General features: G+C 38.4%; 1 protein-coding gene across 2 annotated transcripts in view; it reads right to left on the bottom strand.

The window, feature by feature from the left end:
* PCCA (propionyl-CoA carboxylase alpha subunit) overlaps positions 1-20645 on the bottom strand; it is a 340260-nt gene that overhangs the window by 193200 nt on the left and 126415 nt on the right. For both annotated transcript variants that reach the window (XM_018576625.1, XM_018576624.1), the window contains exons 12-14: positions 17326-17476; positions 4086-4229; positions 2795-2869 (exon numbers count right to left, since the gene is read on the bottom strand). In XM_018576625.1, coding sequence (XP_018432127.1) covers positions 2795-2869; positions 4086-4229; positions 17326-17476 — 370 coding nt within the window. The remainder of the gene's footprint in view (positions 1-2794; positions 2870-4085; positions 4230-17325; positions 17477-20645) is intronic.

Genomic DNA, 20645 nt, shown 5'->3' with positions numbered 1-20645 from the left:
GGCGAGTGGAATCTCATCGAGGAGCGCCGCCGGTGGGACCAGAGATGGGACACTACCGCCGCGGCAATTGCTTGCTTCTGTTCTCTCTTCTCATCGGCCACTGTAGCTACAGAGCGGCCGATGAGAAGAGAGAACACAAGGGAACGATCGCCGTGGCAGTAGTGTCCCATCTCTGGTCCCGCAGGCGGCGCACCTGGATGACATCCGCTGTCTTCTGCAGCTTCCTCCGCCCACCTCTGCTGCCAGGCTGGGAGAAAAACTGCAGAGACCAAGTCAAAGTTGGCAATCCAGAAAGTTAGCAGGGAAAAGAAGGTACATGGATGATCTCTGCACCGACCTCCACCCCAACCCCCCCCACAACCAGGAGAAAGAAGAGGCGTACTTTTAAGGCCTGGCTAGTACCTCAGGACTTGAAATTTTGAGCCCTGTGATATAATACACACATAATGTTCAAAAAACAAATGCATTTCATACATTATACAATTATACTTAACATTACATAAATATGCTAGAATATAAATTGTGAGGCACTGGCTGGCAAAGCAAACTGCTTGCATCCAGGTGCTATCGTCTGCAGGTAATTGCAACATGTCCATGTCTGGGTGTTTCCAGCTGTCATTGCCCTTCCCTCCCACAGCCGCGTTAGTCTCACAGAGCAATTCATGAGAGCTGCCCATTTTGCCCCATTCACAAGTGTGGATGGGGTTTAAATGTGTTACCTAGGTTTCTAAGCTACACATGGTTATAGGCTCCTGGTCAGGATTTTTGTCTATAATGAAGAAAACTAACTTTTTGTTTTCTGAGATCTCTGTATGTTATGGTCTGGGTTGAATCCTAGAGGCTTTGTAGAGCTTTGAGTGAAATAAAGCCATCAGTTTTAGGGCCCTTTCTTACCTTTTAGCCAGACCTCATAAATTAGTCTCAGCTGTAAGAGACAGGTCTTTTCTTAATATGTAAATTGATGGATGTCCAGTGCTCTCTTTCGCTCTGTCGAAGGAGCCTGCAGCTGGGTGAAAAGCCTTAGTGCTGAAAGAACACTAAAAGGTACATGTGCTGCCTGTTCGTTTTAGGCAACCCATTAGGGGTACACCTTGTTAGTCAAGAACTGTTATATACATATATATATATATATATATATATATATATGTATATATACACACACACACACATATATATATACATATATATATACATATACATATATACACATACGCTTAAGAATCATTAACTGCCACATATATTCAGTGAACGGAAGTGATAAAATGGGACTTTTTTATAGCCTAAGTGTGTGTGCACTTCTTTCTGGCATACCCATTCTTATTAAATCATTAAAACCAGAGATAATTAAAAAAACTCAGTCTTAAGAAAAAGAACCCTGTGAAAACATAATTAACTGGCTTGCAATTAATTCCATGATTAGACACAAAGATGCTGCTGACTCAGTGTATCTATTCTAATGTTTACAGAACACCATCACACAATATGAAATGGGGCATTAGCACTACAGGCAATGTCCTCACCACAGCCTCTAGCATAAATAATTAAAGTGTATTTTGCCTGTACAGTAACATACCACGTGAAGCTTTCAGGCATTTCCCACCCTTCATTTTCAATTCACCTCTCTCTCAAAACACAACTCCCAGCCCGCCATGTCTACCTGACAAGTGACAGCCCAATCTTATTAAATGCTTGCAAGGGAGGGGACAAGTGGGCCTCCATGACAGGCCAAAAGTGATCACCATGGAGATACATAATTACAGCTGTCAACGCATCTACTGTCCTGCTGGCATCAATTTGATTGCTCCAAGCAATAATGATAGACAAAGCTTAGTGTGCACTCCTCTGCACCCAATCACTTTATCCATCCCTTGGTCCATTTAGCTGACATGCTACATTCACACAAGCAAATAACAGCAGTACACAGAATATTTAAGGCATTTTAATTGTTTTTTTTTGTTTTTTTTCTTCGTACAGATAGCCTGCAAGCACAAATGTTTTTACACAAAACTCCTGCTGCAGCATTAATTGAAGAAAGATTTGGTGGGACATTGACCGTAGGGGGTATGGTTTTGTCCATTATCACTTGTACTTTCAACAGGTCTCACATCTGAAAACTGCAAATTGCAAAAACTTGCAAGGGCAAAATGTTTGACATCGTGTTAGCTATTAAAATGTAGAAGATATGGAGGGAGGAGGGAAAAAGCCTGAATAATTAACGCACATTTTAATTCAATGAATTGTTGCTTGATGTTCACAAGTGATGTTTAAGCACAACCTCTAATGTATGTTTTCTTTTCTAATATTTAGCAAGACATAATGCCTCTTAAGCCCTTGCAATTTTTGTTCTGCTTGCAGGCTTTGAACACAGCATGAAGTCTCTGAGCCAAGAAAGGGTCAGGTCCCATTAGAAAGAATATGGGAAAAACAATTTTAAGAAGTGAAAAAAAAAAAATCACATATTCAATAACTTCTTTAAATTTAGATTTTTTTTTCCCCAAGCATGTAATCAGTAATCGCACACACAGATGGCATAGCCTTGTCAGTCTGCAAGCAACACTAAGACACAGTTAAACCAATTTTACTTTTATTACACAGAAAAGGGAGACCTTTTCATTTATTTTTTTTATGCAGAAGAAAATTGTCAACTCGTTTACTCAAGAAAGTTAAGCAGAATCATCTGTATTAAATGTGCTTTGTAAGCAGCATCCGGTCTGCTCTGAGGAGTCAACCTACATCAGTGGTGTGAACAACGAAAACACACTCACGAGTAACAGCTTTTATAAATACAACATACCCCAGGCAAATGGAGTGGCTCTTGATACTGGGAAAGACGACCAATCGATGGAAGGCCAAATGATTTATATGGATCCTAAAGAAAAAGTAGGAATACATTGTTAAGAAATAAATTATATTTTCAAGATCAGCGCTATTTATTGAAGGTAAACAACTTTTTTTTTAAAAAAAGCCAGTATTATATTTAACTGTGTAAAACCTATAATTTAAGTATGGTTACATATGTGGCAGAATAGCAAGATTGCATTGCATATAGATCTGCTTGTGCTGTCAATAGACACATGCCCAGAAATTCATGGTCATTTAAGTTTATTGAAATTATAGACTGATCATTGTCTAGGACTACTACAGCATGGTAAAATGTGTTAATGAAAATGTTAATGAAAAATAAAAAATAAAAATTCAATTGCATAAATAAACACTCTATTAACCCATTGTGCTAATAATGCGGAATTACCCAGAAGCCAGAGTAAGCAGTATATTACAAGCTGATATGATTAATGCAAAAATATTTTTGACTACTTAACTATAACAGGCAACTGCCACTGTTAACCAGCTCAAGCGCATACACCAACTGAACACAGGGTTTGGCAGACTAGACATTATTCTATGAGAACCATTCCCCTTATCGCCTACACTCAGCTTGGTGCATACTGTATATCAATCTCTAATGAGAACTGCAGAACACTGCAGCTAGTAAACCATTGGCAGATGGCACTAAGGTGGGTGGGTGGGTGGCTGTACCCCACCAAAACATTGGACACTCACTAAAGGAGTTGGTTTGGCATTTTGTGGCTCCTGTTTAAGTCCTGAGTATGTGATAATGCCTTTCACGTCGAGTGTGTATACTATATATATATATATATATATTTAGCATAGCATATTTCACTAGAACATCTAGATTACATATCAGGTTTGCTGAAAACTAGGCTTGTAGTATAGATTTTTAAATGGTTAAAGCAGCAGGATCCACTATTAAAAGGGAATATTATGTCTGCATGTATAACCAGGTTATTAGATAGGAGAGCACAGCAACTCTAATTATATTGACCAAATGGCAAGATTTCCAACAGTTTACTAATTATATTTATGTGTTCTATTTAAATCTGATTCTTTAAAACCCAGGAAAAATATTCATATCTGCAATGTTAAAAATTATTTTTAAAAATATGATTAAAAAAATTCAAATGCTGCCAATAATTGTAAATCCTTGAATTCACCTTGGTCACATGATGCTTCACATTACAATGTCAGAGTTCTATGGAAGATCAGCTATTAGCAGCACTCTTTACCTCAGCATAGACACGACACTCAACTGCCCAGCCATTTATGGGGACATCAGCTTGCTTGTGCTTCAGAGGGTAACCCTTGGCGACACGGATCATTTCTTGGACAAGGTCCAGGCCAGTAATGCACTCTGTGATTGGGTGCTCAACCTGCAATGTCACAACTGTCAATCAAGAGGTGCAGGCAACAAAGCAAGATAAGGTATTTTATGAAAAGTGATAAAGGGCTTGTGCTTGCAAGATATATAAGAGGTCAAACTGTTATATAACAGATGTTCATGCCTATACAAATATTAAAAATACAGCCCTGTCCTTCATTTACATAACAACCCCCAAAAAAAAACTTTGATCCCTTGATAGCAAGTTAAATTGTGCTAAGACTACAAACCTGTGCATTCATCTTGCAATCTGTTGTACTGTAAATGTACAACTTAAGAAAGCTTACCATCATGCCGTTTTGCTACACTCAACATGGAAGCATGGGAGCAGCTCATGATTTCCTGTACAACTAGTCCTCTCCAAATATTAGCCATTCGCCTGCTTTCACTAACCAGTCCTGACAAGCAACCAGATTAGCGTAATCTTGCATTAGCGCAGTGTAGCAGAAATGAGCAGATGGATCCTTCCCTTTTTTTCCCCCCTCAAGACGTATCTGTGGAGTGCTTAGCATGCACAATAGCAAAGACGGACTGGAGATCAAAATCTGCTAATAGCAAATTACTGCTAACGGCTTTAAAAGATGCCATTGTGAGAATGTCCCCAGCTTTCACACCATGCCTATAGTAGCCTGTTTACATTATGTGCTAGGCTTTTAACTATGACAGGCATATGGGTGGCATAAGCGATACAACTAATTCAAAATTTACATACCCAACACCAGTACCACTCTGCTAAAGCAAAGAACATATAACACTAACAAAATGTTAAAAAAATATTATATAATCACTGAGGGATGGAAGGATACATATTCAGATAAAAAGATAAGTAGAACATTCCCAAACTTTAAAATTATATGGGTCTGTAAAATTAATACCGTATATTAATTTTAAAAAGCAGTAAATCCTGTAACACATTGCATATTATAAGTTACACAAATCCATTAAGTAATATTACCATGATAATTAGTATTATAGTTAGTTAATCATATAGTTTAAAATTGAAACACTAGTATTTTTATTAAACTATTCTTGTACAAGAAATTGTGACAAAGAAATTTTCATATGCAACACCGGCTTATAAGAAATAATTTTTTAGCAGACCTGACAAATATTTAATTGCCATGAAAAACAGGATTTTTGCACTTACCTTAAAATCAGTTTTTTGGAGTTCATGAAGAGACACAGGATCAGTATTTATTCTGATATGACAGGGGCATACTGCTGCCTTCAAGAGATTTGGACACCCTTCTACAGTCATGCCTCAGTTTTGTGAGCAAGCAGTACATAAGGCCAAGAAGTCAAAGCACAGGTCCTCCATCCTTTAATGAACTCAAAAAAACTGATTGGGACGTCCGAGAGCAGTCCACTGAGGGATGGGGCAACAGGCACAGAGATCCCTCGGATGTTAATGCTAAACTAGATGAAAATCTGAAGGATGTATGCTTGAAGCAAGCCGAATTACAAATAGGGGTAGCAACTATAAGAATCAGTACAGTTTTAGCATTTAGTTTTAGCAGGAATTTTGAAAGTTATGTTGTATTTGTGACTGTTTTAGTGTATTGTTATTGAAAAAAAATTAATAAACATTTGTGCAACTGTCACGGCACCTACAAAATCAGTAGCACCATCTTTTATTGCAAAAACACAGAAAAAAAAGCCAGACAGCAAAAAGGGTTAAAAAGCAGAGAACTCCATACAGGGATTTCAGTAAGATATTGATGAGGTAAAATTTCCTAATTCAAACTAAAAAAAATAGTGTGATAGTCGCAATATAATGTGTCTGATAATATATAAGAAATCATCATGAGGCAAAAAGGGAAGCTTCCTTATTACAATATATGCTTTAAGGATCCGAACACTATTATAATGTGACTGAGCAGCATGGAATGAGTAGACCAGTTGCCGCAGTAGTGTCCAAAATATTTCTCTTAAAAGGCACTGCACGTTGCACCAGCCAGTGGTAAGCCACTGACCCAGAGTGAGTCAAGGCCGTGCGTACTGACAATATGGACCTACTCACAGACTGAGTCTTGAGAAACAGGGTTAAGCTAGTGCAACAACTCTGGACCTAAAAATCACACTGCAGCTAACACATTACACCAAGGTCTGGAAAGTGCCACTAGCAGAGCCCAGTGCCCAAAGGTCAAATTTCAAGCAGACCCCACTGCTGTGTAGGAAGCAGCACAAACTTGATTGAAGAGAAAAAACATCCATGAAATGCCAAGAATGTTGATAGAGAAAAAAAATGGCAAAAACAAAACAAAGCTTTCCTCAGCAGAACTGGTGAAAACACCTCCAACCTCCTAGGGCAGTAGCAAAAAACAGGAAGTATGACAGTTGGTGGTGGGGTTATAAGGGGGCTGCCATAAACACATTGTTTGTCATTGGCCAAACTTCCTAAAAGGCACCAGTAAAACCCAGTCATATCAGAATTACTACTGATCCTGTGTCCTTTATTGAACAATTAAGATAAACTACCATTGCATGAATGAGAATTGTTCTGAAGAGTCAAAACTTTGTAACATCACTTGAGCATATAGTACATTCCAGTAAGATGGAAAATGTATCATCGACTTCAATGCCTCAGTTGTTCCTTAGTCCTAAGGTACCACACCCCTATGTAATACTAGTAGGTACAAAAATGTAATGGGATTTAAAAGGTACCAATAAACACAATTGTAGTCCACACTATTTAAAGGTGCCCACACACTGGCCGAATTTGGGACAGTTTTTAATAGGGATGCACCGATACCACTTTTTTAGGGCCGAGTACGAGTACCGATACTTTTTTCAAGTACTCACCGATCCCAATTACCGATACTTTTTTCAAGTACTCACCGATCCCAATTACCGATACTTTTTTCAAGTACTCACCGATCCCAATTACCGATACTTTTTTCAAGTACTCACCGATCCCAATTACCGATACTTTTTTCAAGTACTCACCGATCCCAATTACCGATACTTTTTTCAAGTACTCACCGATCCCAATTACCGATACTTTTTTCAAGTACTCACCGATCCCAATTACCGATACTTTTTTCAAGTACTCACCGATCCCAATTACCGATACTTTTTTCAAGTACTCACCGATCCCAATTACCGATACTTTTTTCAAGTACTCACCGATCCCAATTACCGATACTTTTTTCAAGTACTCACCGATCCCAATTACCGATACTTTTTCTTAAAGGGACAGGTCACATTTTTTCTAAAGCAATACAAAATCATGATTTTAGGTCAGTTTCTTAATATTATGAAGAACATGAACACTCTGTAGTGTGGCACAGCTATATCCAATTCTGCATACCTGGCTTTATATTATAAGAACTTTATAATATAAAGCCAGGTATGCAGAATTGGATATAGCTGTGCCACACTGTGTTCTGGTCTGGAGTCAGGACATGTGCTCATCTATTTTGACCACTAGGGGTATACAAGCCTTAGTTAGCAATATCTACATAGTCATTGTCTTTTTTCAAATAATATATGCCGGTAAAGAGCATTTTTGTGCCCAGCCCCATGAGGGGTGTCAGTACTAACCTGCTGTGTCGTCTTCTCCGTCTGCTTCAGCCACTCCGTGTCACAGCCTAGTCATCTGCTCCATTCTGACCTCTTCTCCCGCTGATTGGCCGATTGGATGATGATAGGCTTCCTCACCAGTCATTTATGACTGGTGAGGAAGCCTGTCAATCATCCAATCGGCCAATCAACGGGAGAAGAGATCAGAATGGAGCAGATGACTAGGCTGTGGCAGCCTAGTCATCACCAGTGACTGGTGAGGAAGCCTGTCAATCATCCAATCGGCCAATCAGCGGGAGAAGAGGTCAGAATGGAGCAGATGACAGAGGAGGTCGCGGCCATCTTGCTTCATTGAAGACGCGATGGAGGTCCTGTGTGCGGCGGATTCGGGTCCCTGAAGATGGCGGACGCGGCACAGGTACTCGTTTTATGTATCGGAGTATTTGCACGAGTACGAGTACTCATGCAAATACTCGGTATCGCCGAGTAAAAAATTTTTTTAAAATTGGCTGACCATTAAAATAGAAAGAAATGTTAGAGGAGATCATACATACAGTGATCTCTGTCTCAACCTGGCAACTCAACCTTGTAAAATAATATCCACATCTTTTAATGATTAAACATATAGAAAGGACAATTAGCAGCTCTGTAAAATAATTCCCATTTATAATTATTCTAATGATTATTAGATGAGGAGCCAGACACTTCAAATTGAAAGGATTTTCGGTGTGCTTGTGACATTCTTCACTATGAAACTTCAAATTCAACATCCCCTGGTGCAACTATATATTTTTTTAAATGCTGAAAACTATTCTATTACACTAAAATACCCATTTATTTCTCATCTAAAATACATAATCATGTGCATTTTTGTAAGCATTTCACAGATTTGAAACTAGAGAATTTATAATCCAGGTAAGAATGGAAGATTCTGTTTAAACGTGCATTAACTCGAATAGGTACAGTGGCCACATCTCATTAGGCACACCTGTGATTAATGTTGCAAGAATCCAGTTTCTTGGTGCAGAAATCCCCAGTCACAATATAAGCCCCCATGCAAATGGGTTCTTAAAGTGGACCCCAGGACAGGAATACAATGTGTGAGCTATTGCTTAAGAGGCTGGAAAGAAAACTATATCGCATTTTTATATGAAAGTACACTGGCCCTTTAGCAAAAGATAAACTGGAAACCAAGATATAATAATAAAAGCTCACATGAACAATTTGTCAAAACAATCAATGTAATTATACTGTTTTTTTCAGCAGGCACATGAAGGTGGTAGTACATTCAGAAATATGATGTGCAAAGATCATTTACTCATAACAATTAATTAGATCTCACCTATTTTAGATCAGAAAAATAAAAGATAGTTTCTTAATGGTTGTTATGGAATGTTACCCTTTGAACAAAGCCCTTTACCTTATTATAGTAGATAATGGAGAGAAAAAGCTGTGTGCTTGATACCAGACCTTGGTGTATATAATTGTAAAAGCTTGAATAATATAACATGAGCCAGGCACTATGGATAGTAGCATTTAATCTCGGGTAAAACGAAACCTTTTTTGTTTTTAGCTCAATAGAGAAGTTTAAACTGTGTCCCCATCGAGACTTTCCAATATTTCCTCCCCCAAACACATGACAGTAAACAAACAGAAATCTTTCCAAAGTAAAAAAAAAAAAACACCACAGACAATACATAGATAAAAGATGCATCTAATGGTAGATTTTCTGGGGGGTTTTCTCGACAACCAATAAGCCAATTTGTTAAAATAGATTTACAAGTACAAGGACAAAACTGTGCTGCAGTTAAATACTTTAACCACAGGTGTTAAAAAAAAATTTTTTAAAAGCGGAGAATAAAATAGGCGTAAAGATATTTTACCAACACAATATAAACAGAAAAATATATTGTCATATGGTGTCTAAATGCATCGTTCTCAGCCCGAGTATCCAATTTTGGCATTGCAAATGGTGACATCAATCAACTAACCTAAGCAACAAAAAGGCTTACTCAATCTGTTAAGAATACATACAGGCTGAAGTACATTAAAACATAGAGAATATGGCTATATAACTGGCAACTTCAGATAAGCTTTAAACGGAAATTCCAGAATTTATATAAAAATATAATAAATACACGCTTCTTCATAAAAGAAAAAATGTGCATTTATTCTTTTATTTTTTTGCATTGGAGCCAATAAAGAATTGCAACCATAATCAGTAGCTCGGGAGTGCAAAGCTCTGGCTTCTGCAGACTCTTCCTCACACCCATGTCTGTACCTTGGAGACCATGTTTCGTGTTACATCCTGAATATGTATGCAACATAAAACATGGTTGGAATGTTAAAACTTAGCCTTTAATTCAAACAGAAGCTTTAATAAGGCAAAAACAGGAGCCTACGTGCTGCAACAAATAACCAATCAGAAATCACTTCTTGCTGATACTTCATATCACTTTTCCTACATTTCTAGTAAAATCCCATGAATACACTATAGCTGAAATACATTTTAAAAGGAGAACTATGGGGTTAAGGCTTTTCCCCATAGTTCTCCTTAGGGTAACGGGAGGACACAAACTAGCGTCCTCCCGTCACCCTAAGCCCAGTATACCGCAAGCTACTGCTCGCGGCATACTGAGACGCCGCAGCTGAAGCGGATCCCGACAATTATGTCTGGAACCGCCCATCTGCGTGAGTGACAGCTGGCTCTGCCTATCTAGAGGCAGAGCCAGCTGTACCCCCCCCCCCCCCCGTCCGATCTGCCAGTCAGCGCTGGCAGATCGGAGCGGGGAGGGGGGAATCCAGCCCCTCCCCTGTCACGGCAGAGAGCTGTGACAGGATCGAGAGGTGAGCGAACGCAGGTATGTGTTCGCTCACCTCCCGATCTACTGAGCCGACCTGTGACAGTCTCATTGTCACAGGTCGGCTAGAACTATGAGGTGAGTGAAAAGCACTCACCTCATAGTTCTCCTTTAACCTGTTCTAAGGAATATATATCTCAGCAGATACATTAGTATGATGTACTGTGATGCAACAATCATTTGTAGCTCTTTGCAGAATGACAGTCGAATTAGCAACAGATGCTCCATCAAATGTTATTCTAGTCTGGCTGAGTGGCAATAAGAACATTGTGGATGAACAAAATTTGAGTGACAAATTAAATACAATACATCCAATCAAGGAGTGCATAAGTTACAGATTTACATGAAAGATGTCAATCATATGTGGTATCTCTGAGATTTGATGGAAGAAGCAGAAAACAAATTATCCAGTATCAGGAAAATCTAAACACTGCCTTTCTGACAGACAGAATATTTAAGAACCCATCCTAAGACAACCTATATAATAACATGCTACCAAGCAAGAGATCTTAGAAAATCCATGGCATCTGTTGGAAGTGAGAAGAAGGGTGATAGAAGAGTTTGAAATTTTAGCTCTCCACAGGATGCACACCCACAGAACAAATGCTTTAGCAATGCAGATCCTGGAGAGTCAGGATAAGCATATGGCTAGTACAGCAACAATGTTCAATGCTTAAGGTTACATTAGTAGAGATTGGGAATTAAGAGAAGCACAGAAAAAAAAATATGCAAACACACACATGGATGAGCAAAAGCAATGTTTAAACATGGGTTCAAGCCTAAATAATGTGTTCTTACATAATGACTAGATCCCAGCATCCAATATAACTTTAGAATACAATAAAGAGGTGTATTAGATGATTCAATCTAAATTTTTGAGCTTTTACTTTGAGCTATTACTAAAAGCTCACGTTTACAAAGCTAAATAAATCAAATATCAGCACTATAATACATTTGTGCTGTCTACCTGAAAATAAACAAGCACAGCCCCTACACACACACACATATATATAAATATATATATATATATATACACACACACACACACACACACACACACACACACACACACACACACACACACACATGTAATTCTAGCACACATAAATTCTAGCACTTCCTATTTACATGTGGACAACATAGGCAAATTAAGACCAAGAAGTACTGGGGAGTCCAATTTTTTTTTGTCCAAAACTTGACAGTCCAAAGGTTATTGGCTGTGATATTAACAATAGAACCATGGATTATAAACTGGACCATGGAGTGCAGGGATGGAGAGGATGGGTATGATGGTGGAATGGGGTGCAGAGGATGGGTATGATGATGGAATGGAGTGCAGGGATGGAGAGGATGGGTATGATGGTGGGATGGGGTGCAGAGGACAGATATGATGGTGGGATGGGGTGCAGGGATGGATAAAGATGGTGGGCTGGGGTGCAGGGATGGATAAGATGGTGGGATGGGGTGCAGAGGATGAGTATGATGGTGGAATGGGGTGCAGGGATGGAGAGGAAAGGTATGATGGTGGAATGGGGTGCAGGGATGGATAAGATGGTGGGATGGGGTGCAGAGGATGAGTATGATGGTAGAATGGGGTGCAGGGATGGAGAGGAAGGGTATGATGGTGGATTAGGGTGCACGGTGTCGGGTCCCAGGCTCCGGGGTACTCGGGGCACTTACTGTCTGAACATTCCCTCCATGTCTTCTGCTGAACGGTTCAGCCTGGATGCCAGCTCGTCCCCAGCCATAGTCTCCGTCCCCCGGCTGACACCTGTCGCGCTCACATTTCCCGGCACCCGTCATGTGATCGCACCGGCCCGGCTAGATGTAAGGAGCGCCGGGATTGGAGCCTGAACCACGGCATGTGCGATGGCCGCTGCGTGCGCGTTCGGTGGGCGCTGTGTGCGCGGCTTGTGTGTGGAGCCCCGAACAGGCAATGTAACAGATAGCCGACTAATCGACGATCGACTAAATCGAATCGTTGTTGTAGCTCTACAAAATTCTATAAATAGTGGGAAGCTCAAGATATCTTTATTGTTCTCTACCCCCATATAAATGAGGGGGGCGGGGGGGGGGATGAAGTTTATTTGGCCTATAGGCCTTTAACTCAGGACAATACAGTAGAACAATTGTTAAAGAAAAAAGGGTGTGAATTCAAACATTATGCTGCCCAAAAGCAGATCTTCTGTCAAACTTGATAAAAGATGCAAGCGTTATTCATTCTCCTGGCTACAATATATCAGGGACCATATACACTATATGCGTTGGGCTGCATTTACATTTTTAAGATTGCACCACAAGCTCAGCACAGTTACAAGCTGAAATCCATTGTTTTCAATACACCAACAGACCAACAGGCTGGGTACGTATGTGATGGACAAAAATGGAACATGCTGCATTTAAACACAGTGCAGCAGGCAACAACCTTTCCTAACAAGCTGCTACACATGTTAAGAAAAAAAAATAAAGTATCCTGGTACCTACTGTAAAACAAAATGTGCAATACACCATGTAAAAAAATATGCAATGTATGTTAACTCAAGTGCTAAACGCAAGAGGTGCTAATACAGGTCTCGAAAACAAGGCCTGATATAAGAGTAATGTTTATAGGAGTTCTAAAGTCCCAGCATATACTGCTCTGCTATAACGTCAGCACTGTAATAGAAATACATACTCTAAATGTATTTTATGTAGCGAGTGCTGCCTTCTGTCTGCCAATCACTTTCAACAACTTCGTGTATTCCCAGTGTGCTTTGGGTCTCTTCCCCTGCTGCTTGATATGATGGAATCTCCATTTCCCAAGACTACATATCCCATCATACATCACTTCCAGCAAGGATTGATGATGTTACATTGAGGGAAGTTCAGACATTGAGCTGTAGTTCAGACAGCAGACTTAGAGTGTTGACACAAGGAAGTGCATATTCACAGGCTGAGTGAAATTGTGTCAGTGCACTGACAAAGGCCATCCTACGGGCATCTTTAATAAGTATGTGTACAAACCTCTAGATTGATTTGGTTATTAGAAGTAGGATAGAAGTTATGGAATATATAAAAACATAATTTATTTTAGTTTTTGACCATGGATTCCCTTTAAGGGAGTGAGTTGATGGCACTGTGTCACTAAAAGTTCTCTTAATATCCTTCAATGATGTGGAGCTGATGTGGTTCTGCAACGTCTGGACCATAAATTGGCAGCTTCTAAATGCCAAGGGATTTCCCTGTTTGTGTTTAGGCTGTGAGAAAACGAAGTATAAATTGCACCACACCGTGATATTAAAAAGCTGAAAAAGGGCTATACATAAAACCACCAGGTTACCGGAGTCTCGTTGCCTTCATCAGGGCTTTCCAGATAAGAACCAATATATGGGGACTTGATATATAAGAATTTAGTCTGGCAGGCAATTCACCAGCAGCTGGTAGCTGATGAATAGCAACCAGCTGAGCGGAGCTGAGACTTGGAGGAGAAAAGGCACAATGCAGTTGTGCTGCATTGCTCATGTACTAACAAGTAACATGCTGAAAACTGAAGAGAGCAAGGTGGCAGAGAGATGAGCTCATCAGCCCGCTGCTTCTGTATTCACTGTATAGTCACAGGCCGAGGGAGGAACAAGGGCAAGGGAGGAACAAGGGCAAGGGAGGAACAAGTCCTATAAGTGAAACTTATCTGCAGGTGAAAAATATAAGGTCTCCTTCCCTGTCGGCTCACCTCTATATATTACAACTGAGAATTGAAATGTTTGCCAAGAGTTAAGCATTAAGTGAAGTAAAATATTATCATTGGCGGGAAAACACTAAAAGAAAACTGAGAAGTTTGAAGCCTTCCTATTGTTATTCAAAAACAATTGCATGGAGATACCCATTTTTTTTATTTAGGGATCACACACTTTGATTATCACCTGTATGGATTTTTCAGTGTGCTTCATGTTATCAAACCCAAGCTTATAAATGACTAGTTTTAATAAATAAGCAGCGAAGGTTTCGTCAATGGTCAATAACTACTATTGTGGTACTTTTAAGAATGGAAGAGTGGTAGACATGCATTTACGCAGTGCTGCTTATAAATGGCTGTAATCTGAGTGGTCATTGAATTACAGACACAATGTACAGAGCTGATTCAAACAGTTATATAGCTTGTGACATTAGGTTGGGAGAAAGGGGAAAAAATATGAAAGAGGATAAAAGGAGAAAAAAAAATCTAAGTAAACTGGTGCAGTGGAGTCAGCAGGTTTGGTGAATAGTGAGGGATTTCATTGATGATTTTTTTTGTGACCCGTTTATTCAAACCTTTACATTAACCCCCTTATCTTCATAATCCCACTGTATGTGACCTGTACATCATCAACCCTTCACCTCCTCCATCAATGTATAACTCGTACATTAATGATGTGCTGTACCTAGTGCCCCAAGTTTTAACAACCTCAATATCAGCATAATTCTTCATTTCCAAACAAGTTGTGGCAAAAAAGGAAGGACCATGGGGCGTCTACTTTTCCAAAATAAGTAATTCTGGGTACTTTCTTACTGTCCTGGCATTTTATTTGATAGGTTTTTTTTTTAATAGAAAGAAAAACCCAATGGTTATTACATAAAATACATTTTATAATTTTATGGGTACAGTGTTGCATGACTGAGTAAATATCAGTCAACTATCACAGTACTAAAAAATGGCCTGGTAATGAAGTGGTATTATAGGCTGGTACTCAAGTACTCAAAGTATATCAAAAGTCAAAACATCTTTTTTAGTTTTAAATGAAGTGGGGAATGGTTAGAATGCAGGTCAGGGTTTATTTGTTGTATGTGTCTCTATTCACTCTACTCTGTTGTGGAAATGATTGTCCCCAGGATAAAAACTGATTGGGCATCGAAAACATTACATCTGTCAATGTAACAGGAGGTGAGGGAAGATATTCCAATGGTTGCATTGGTTCAGCTGTCAACTGTCTAAAAAGGGATAGCCTCTTACTTTGGAAATATTTCCTCTCACCTGTTGTCCTACCTTGGTAACTGAAAGTGAAGGGAAACTTTCCCAATGGGACACACACAAAAAACAGCCTAAAAGGAGTTCTAACCAATGCCTAACTTCATCCTAAACTAGAACAAATTGTTTAGGCTTTAGATACAATTTCACATATATACAGTGAATAAACAACATATGCAGCACTAAGCAATGCTTGCAATGAATGGCAGTACAGATAAAAGTGTATTTAGTAAGTGCACAGAGTGCAGCAGCCCAAAATCTTTCACTGATCAGAGTGGTAGGCTGAATGGGTCTTGGAATTTTACACTACACTGTTCAGACTGATAGCCTTTCAACTGTGGACATTAAAAAAAGGGAGTATTTTATACAATCACAATGGCAATATAAATCCATTAAACACAGCTCTGCAATTTTTTTAACAGTGAGAATTGTTTGGTATAATTTATGATGGTGGTGTGTATGGCAGTTGAGACAAGACTAAAGAAGCACCAGATACTAAAGTGTATCCTGCACTTGTAAAAAAAAAAAAAGTTTTTGGGGACTCTTATGCTAGCATGTCATGGGGCATATGCAGTTGATCTATGAAGAATGCAATGTCATTGTAGACTGAAGCTGCAATCCACAATGATTTTGAGAGAGCACAGATGCCCACAAAACCGCTCAACCACATTTAACTAAGAACAGTAGTTGCAAACCAGGCACAATTTAGCCTTTGTCCAGAGTGCACATCAAGTATTCCCTTTTGGTGCTGCTGGGTAGAGTCTTAAAAGTGTAAGTGAAATGTTTTGTGGAATATATTAGGTAAATTAAGTGAAAATTAGAGTTGTTTGTTGGTAAAAAAAAAAATGTTTAATGTTATGATATGTGAATGGGAACATGCAACAAGTATAAAGTAGATGTTTTCCCAATTTTGCCTCAAAACTGGAAATACACTTTGACAGGAAGTTTAGAGAGCAAGATAAGGTAAGAATGAATGATTTACTAAAATACAAAAGTATTATTAATTCTTAACCAAGTAGTATTACTTTACAGTTAAATGTTTTTTAATTCATATTATTGTTTCCACACTGCAAGGAAAAGAAAGTCACACGGAAGAATTTTAAACCAATTTTGTCAATTCTAACTTTGTCTGTAATCACATTGAGGAGTTTACCTTCACTTCCTGCCCCTGTGCTACCTGTAGAAGAAATGGAGGTGCGTGCATCACTGGCAGAGGAAGGCACTGACAGCGATAACAACTGACAGAGGAAAGGGAAATCTCCCCAATAGAACACAGCAGTAAAACTCTTATAGAGTCTCTAACCCTATAAAGTTTTGGCAGGAGTTGGACTGAATTTACAACTGTCCTTTGTCTCAACTTTGTGCTGTTGTAGCTATTGTTCCTTTCATTTCTCAAGGACATCATTTATAACAGGTCACCATAAAAAAAACAGTTAAAATCAATAAAAGCATCCTCATGTAAAACAGGGAGAATTGCCATCAAGATTATTGATAAAAGTCACTGTATAACATGATTAAGAAATCTTGCTGTATGTACCAAGTGTTAAAAAATGTTACTCCATGTGTTGCAACAAAGGAAGATGAAGATTGTGAGGCAGCGATGCAGTCTATTATAATTCCATAAGGCTGTTGTCCTTGGAAGAAACTTTATATTCAAGGCACTGACAAATACTACTAATACTTCTAGAATATTTGGCATGATACAAGAACAAACATATTCCTACCTGTAGCCGTGTGTTCATTTCTAGAAAGAAGAAATTTTTCTTGGAGTCAATAAGAAACTCTACTGTCCCTGCAGATGAATATTTCACAGCTTTGGCAAGAGCTACAGCCTGTTCTCCCATTGCTTTCCGAGTTTTTGGATCAAGAAACGTGCTGGCAAATAGGAAATATTTAAGTGTTAATGCAAATCGATGACACCATTATAATTTAATGTTCAGCATAAAGACTCATTGCAGTTGCAGTTCAGCAGACTATCAAGACACTGGGCCACCAAAATCTTTACTTCAGAACAATGTAAAGTGATTTATGTACTCTGTAAAATGATGCATAATCTCTTTGGTTGTTAAATAGGGAAATGTATCCCACTTTAACAGCCAATATTTGACTGTTGGCAGTGAATTGATCATTTAATTTTCTTATTATAATTTTGGGGGTGATATTATAACTATAGTATATATAATAAATGTATATATACACACACACACACACACACAGTACATATATTTCATGCACGGAATGATTGTTTTGAGCAAAAGATCCTTTGAAGTTATTTTATCTATGGATCTATCAATCATTTACCATTACATGAACAGCAACCTTGCAATGTTTACTTTACCCCAACACTTTTGTCAAAGTTCAGTGATTTAAAGTGTAGTTACACTTTTGCTGTCAAATTTGAGAAAACCCCACTATATGCTTGTTATGTGTTCCTATCCACATCATACCAAAAACAAAAATGTAAAACAATCTTTTACTGTTTCGTTGGTGAAGTCCTTTGTGCAGATTCCAAGCTACGAGCAGTTTGGAAGTGAAAACATAGGGGCAAACTGGGCCTTTTCAATTAACATATAATGCTTCTAAAGCTGGCCATACACTGTTATATTTCTTTTTGTCCAGCCTTCAGGCTGAATGAAAAAAAACATAACCGGTTCCTCCAGATTCCTTTGTACGATTGGCTGCCATTACTATTCACCAAAAGATCTTCCATACAGCGCCTTCAATTTTATCTACCAAGGATGCCAGACAGAAGGGTGTCAACAGCGGAACCCACTTGCTGAACCGGCCAAAATTTGCAGTGTATGGAAAGCTTAAGTCTTTAACCCGTTAGGAAAGAGTGTTCAAATCTAGTTTACAACTAATAACTCTGCCAGTATAGTACAGACAGGGTTAATTAGAGTAACCATTAGTCTCCCCTCCAGCCCCTTCCATAACATTACATGGGGAGGCAAGGATGTTTAAGCAAGTAAAAAGTACTTAAAATGTAAGCAACAATCTTTTTTTTCAAGTTATGCAATGTTAATGGGCACATGTAACAAATATTAGGTAATTGTCATCCCTTTTTGGCTGCAAAAGAGGAAATATACTTAAACACTAATCTGCCCCAAAAAAATAAAAACACCTTAAAACTCTCTGCTATATGTTTATATTAATTATATGTTCTATTTTAAAAGTACAATATGATATGGTAGAAAGTATACTTGTATACATTAAGCCTTTACATATTATAAAAACCTATAAAATCAAATAAAAAGATGAGTAATTTCTTGAAACAAAAGATAGAAACACAACTGCACAGACAGCAGATAGCCACAGTAACCATAAAATATACTACACAAGGCTAAATCCTTCTCAAATTCATTGACGCAGGATTTTACTTCCTCAAATAAATGTGTATTTCAATCAGACTAGCTTTCGTTGATTAGACATTACTGAAAGCACAGCTTGAGCATTTTATGAGGGGCTGTGGATTTTAAAGACTGAATTACACCTTGCAGCTGTATTGCAGAACAAGCATCATTATTGTTAATATGGATGAAAGGACAGCTACTCCCCTGCACTAGACTAGTGTCTTCCCATGTTTGCGAATATATATGTGCATCGCCTTTCACACTCTCACTGCTCACCTCCTGCTGCAGCGGAAGAATGGAACAGAGGTGTCACACTGCTAAACTTGATCTCTGCCATGCGGTTAGGCTTTCTACTCTAAAATGACTGGATTATCTTTGCAATCAGACAGGTTAATTAACTGAAGTTTTCATATTCCTTTCTACCTCTTTACACTTCATATGCATTTTGCACAAAACATTATTGCCCAACACCCAACCACTTATTCTCCCTTCTCCTTCTACCTCCTTAATCATCTCTTCCTTCCAGCCTAATTATGCAGCACTTAAATATGGCATGTGTCACTTGACTCCAACACCTCAATATCTGACAGTATTTGAGGCCACACAATCACCACAGCATGATGAAAGGAACACAGTGGATTACTGCAAGGTAGAAATGCAGCTCTTGGTTTTACACACTATCTATGAAGGAAAATTGTGTATTCTGATTAGTGTTTTCTATCACTTAATAGTTATCTAAAACTAAGAAAATGTGGATGCTATGACCTACAGCAAAACCTTAACTTGACATCCCCCTATGTCACAATTTGAGCTTTCGGTCCAGTTTTGGTTCCGATCATTAACAGTTTCATTCAATTTACTATTCTTGAAATTTAGATATAGTATCCTGTAAAAATGAAAGAGAAGGGTTTTGCCTGTAGAGGTTATCCATGTACCTTTACTTGACGGAATAACGTTTGATATTTATAGTTACATTATCCTTCTATCAGGCGGTAAAGCGGTATTAATGGGCAGCTAAGCTAAATTCACTAAGCTAAAATAATCATTTGCCAAAATTATCTGTTTTTTTTCAGAAGCAAAAGATGAAAATAATCATACTGCTGAAAAGAATAAAAAAAACATCAATTATGGAAAAAGAAATGTGTTATAATTAAATGAATGAGCCAATAATTATACAATTACTAGGCTCAAAAGAGACACATGCTCATCAATTTAAAAATTATTCTTCATGAGTTTTAGTCTAAAAGGAGGAAAATGATTGCCTTGCAGAGTTTGTAAAAATTCCTTTCTAATCCCACAAATATGGCAAGATATGGACAAGGGATATGGATAAAACTATTTCCATGCTAACCCTTAACGATTATAACTGTCGATATTTATAGTAGTAAGTACTGTATAGCATCTGGTCTATTTGTACAATTACTGATCATGCCATTCCTGTTTCATGTGGTGGGACATTCTACAGCTTAACCAAGCTTATCACAAAGAACCCTATTCCAAAATGATGGTAAAATCATCTGTGTTCCATACAAAATTCATATGCCGTGGTCACCTGTACATTCCTTAAAATAGAATGTTGATTTTTACACTGATCTTGTGTGTATTTTTTATAAACTAAAACAAGCTTATTTTTTCGAACCTTACAATATACATTAATCCTTTTCCTGTTTATCAATTTTGATACCCCATCTAAA

Source organism: Nanorana parkeri, unplaced genomic scaffold (genome assembly GCF_000935625.1).
Source record: "Nanorana parkeri isolate BGI_ZX_2015 unplaced genomic scaffold, ASM93562v1 scaffold71, whole genome shotgun sequence".
NCBI lineage: Eukaryota > Metazoa > Chordata > Amphibia > Anura > Dicroglossidae > Nanorana > Nanorana parkeri.
The sequence above is the reverse complement of the archived record's forward strand: the minus strand, read 5'-3'. Positions and strand labels throughout refer to the sequence as shown.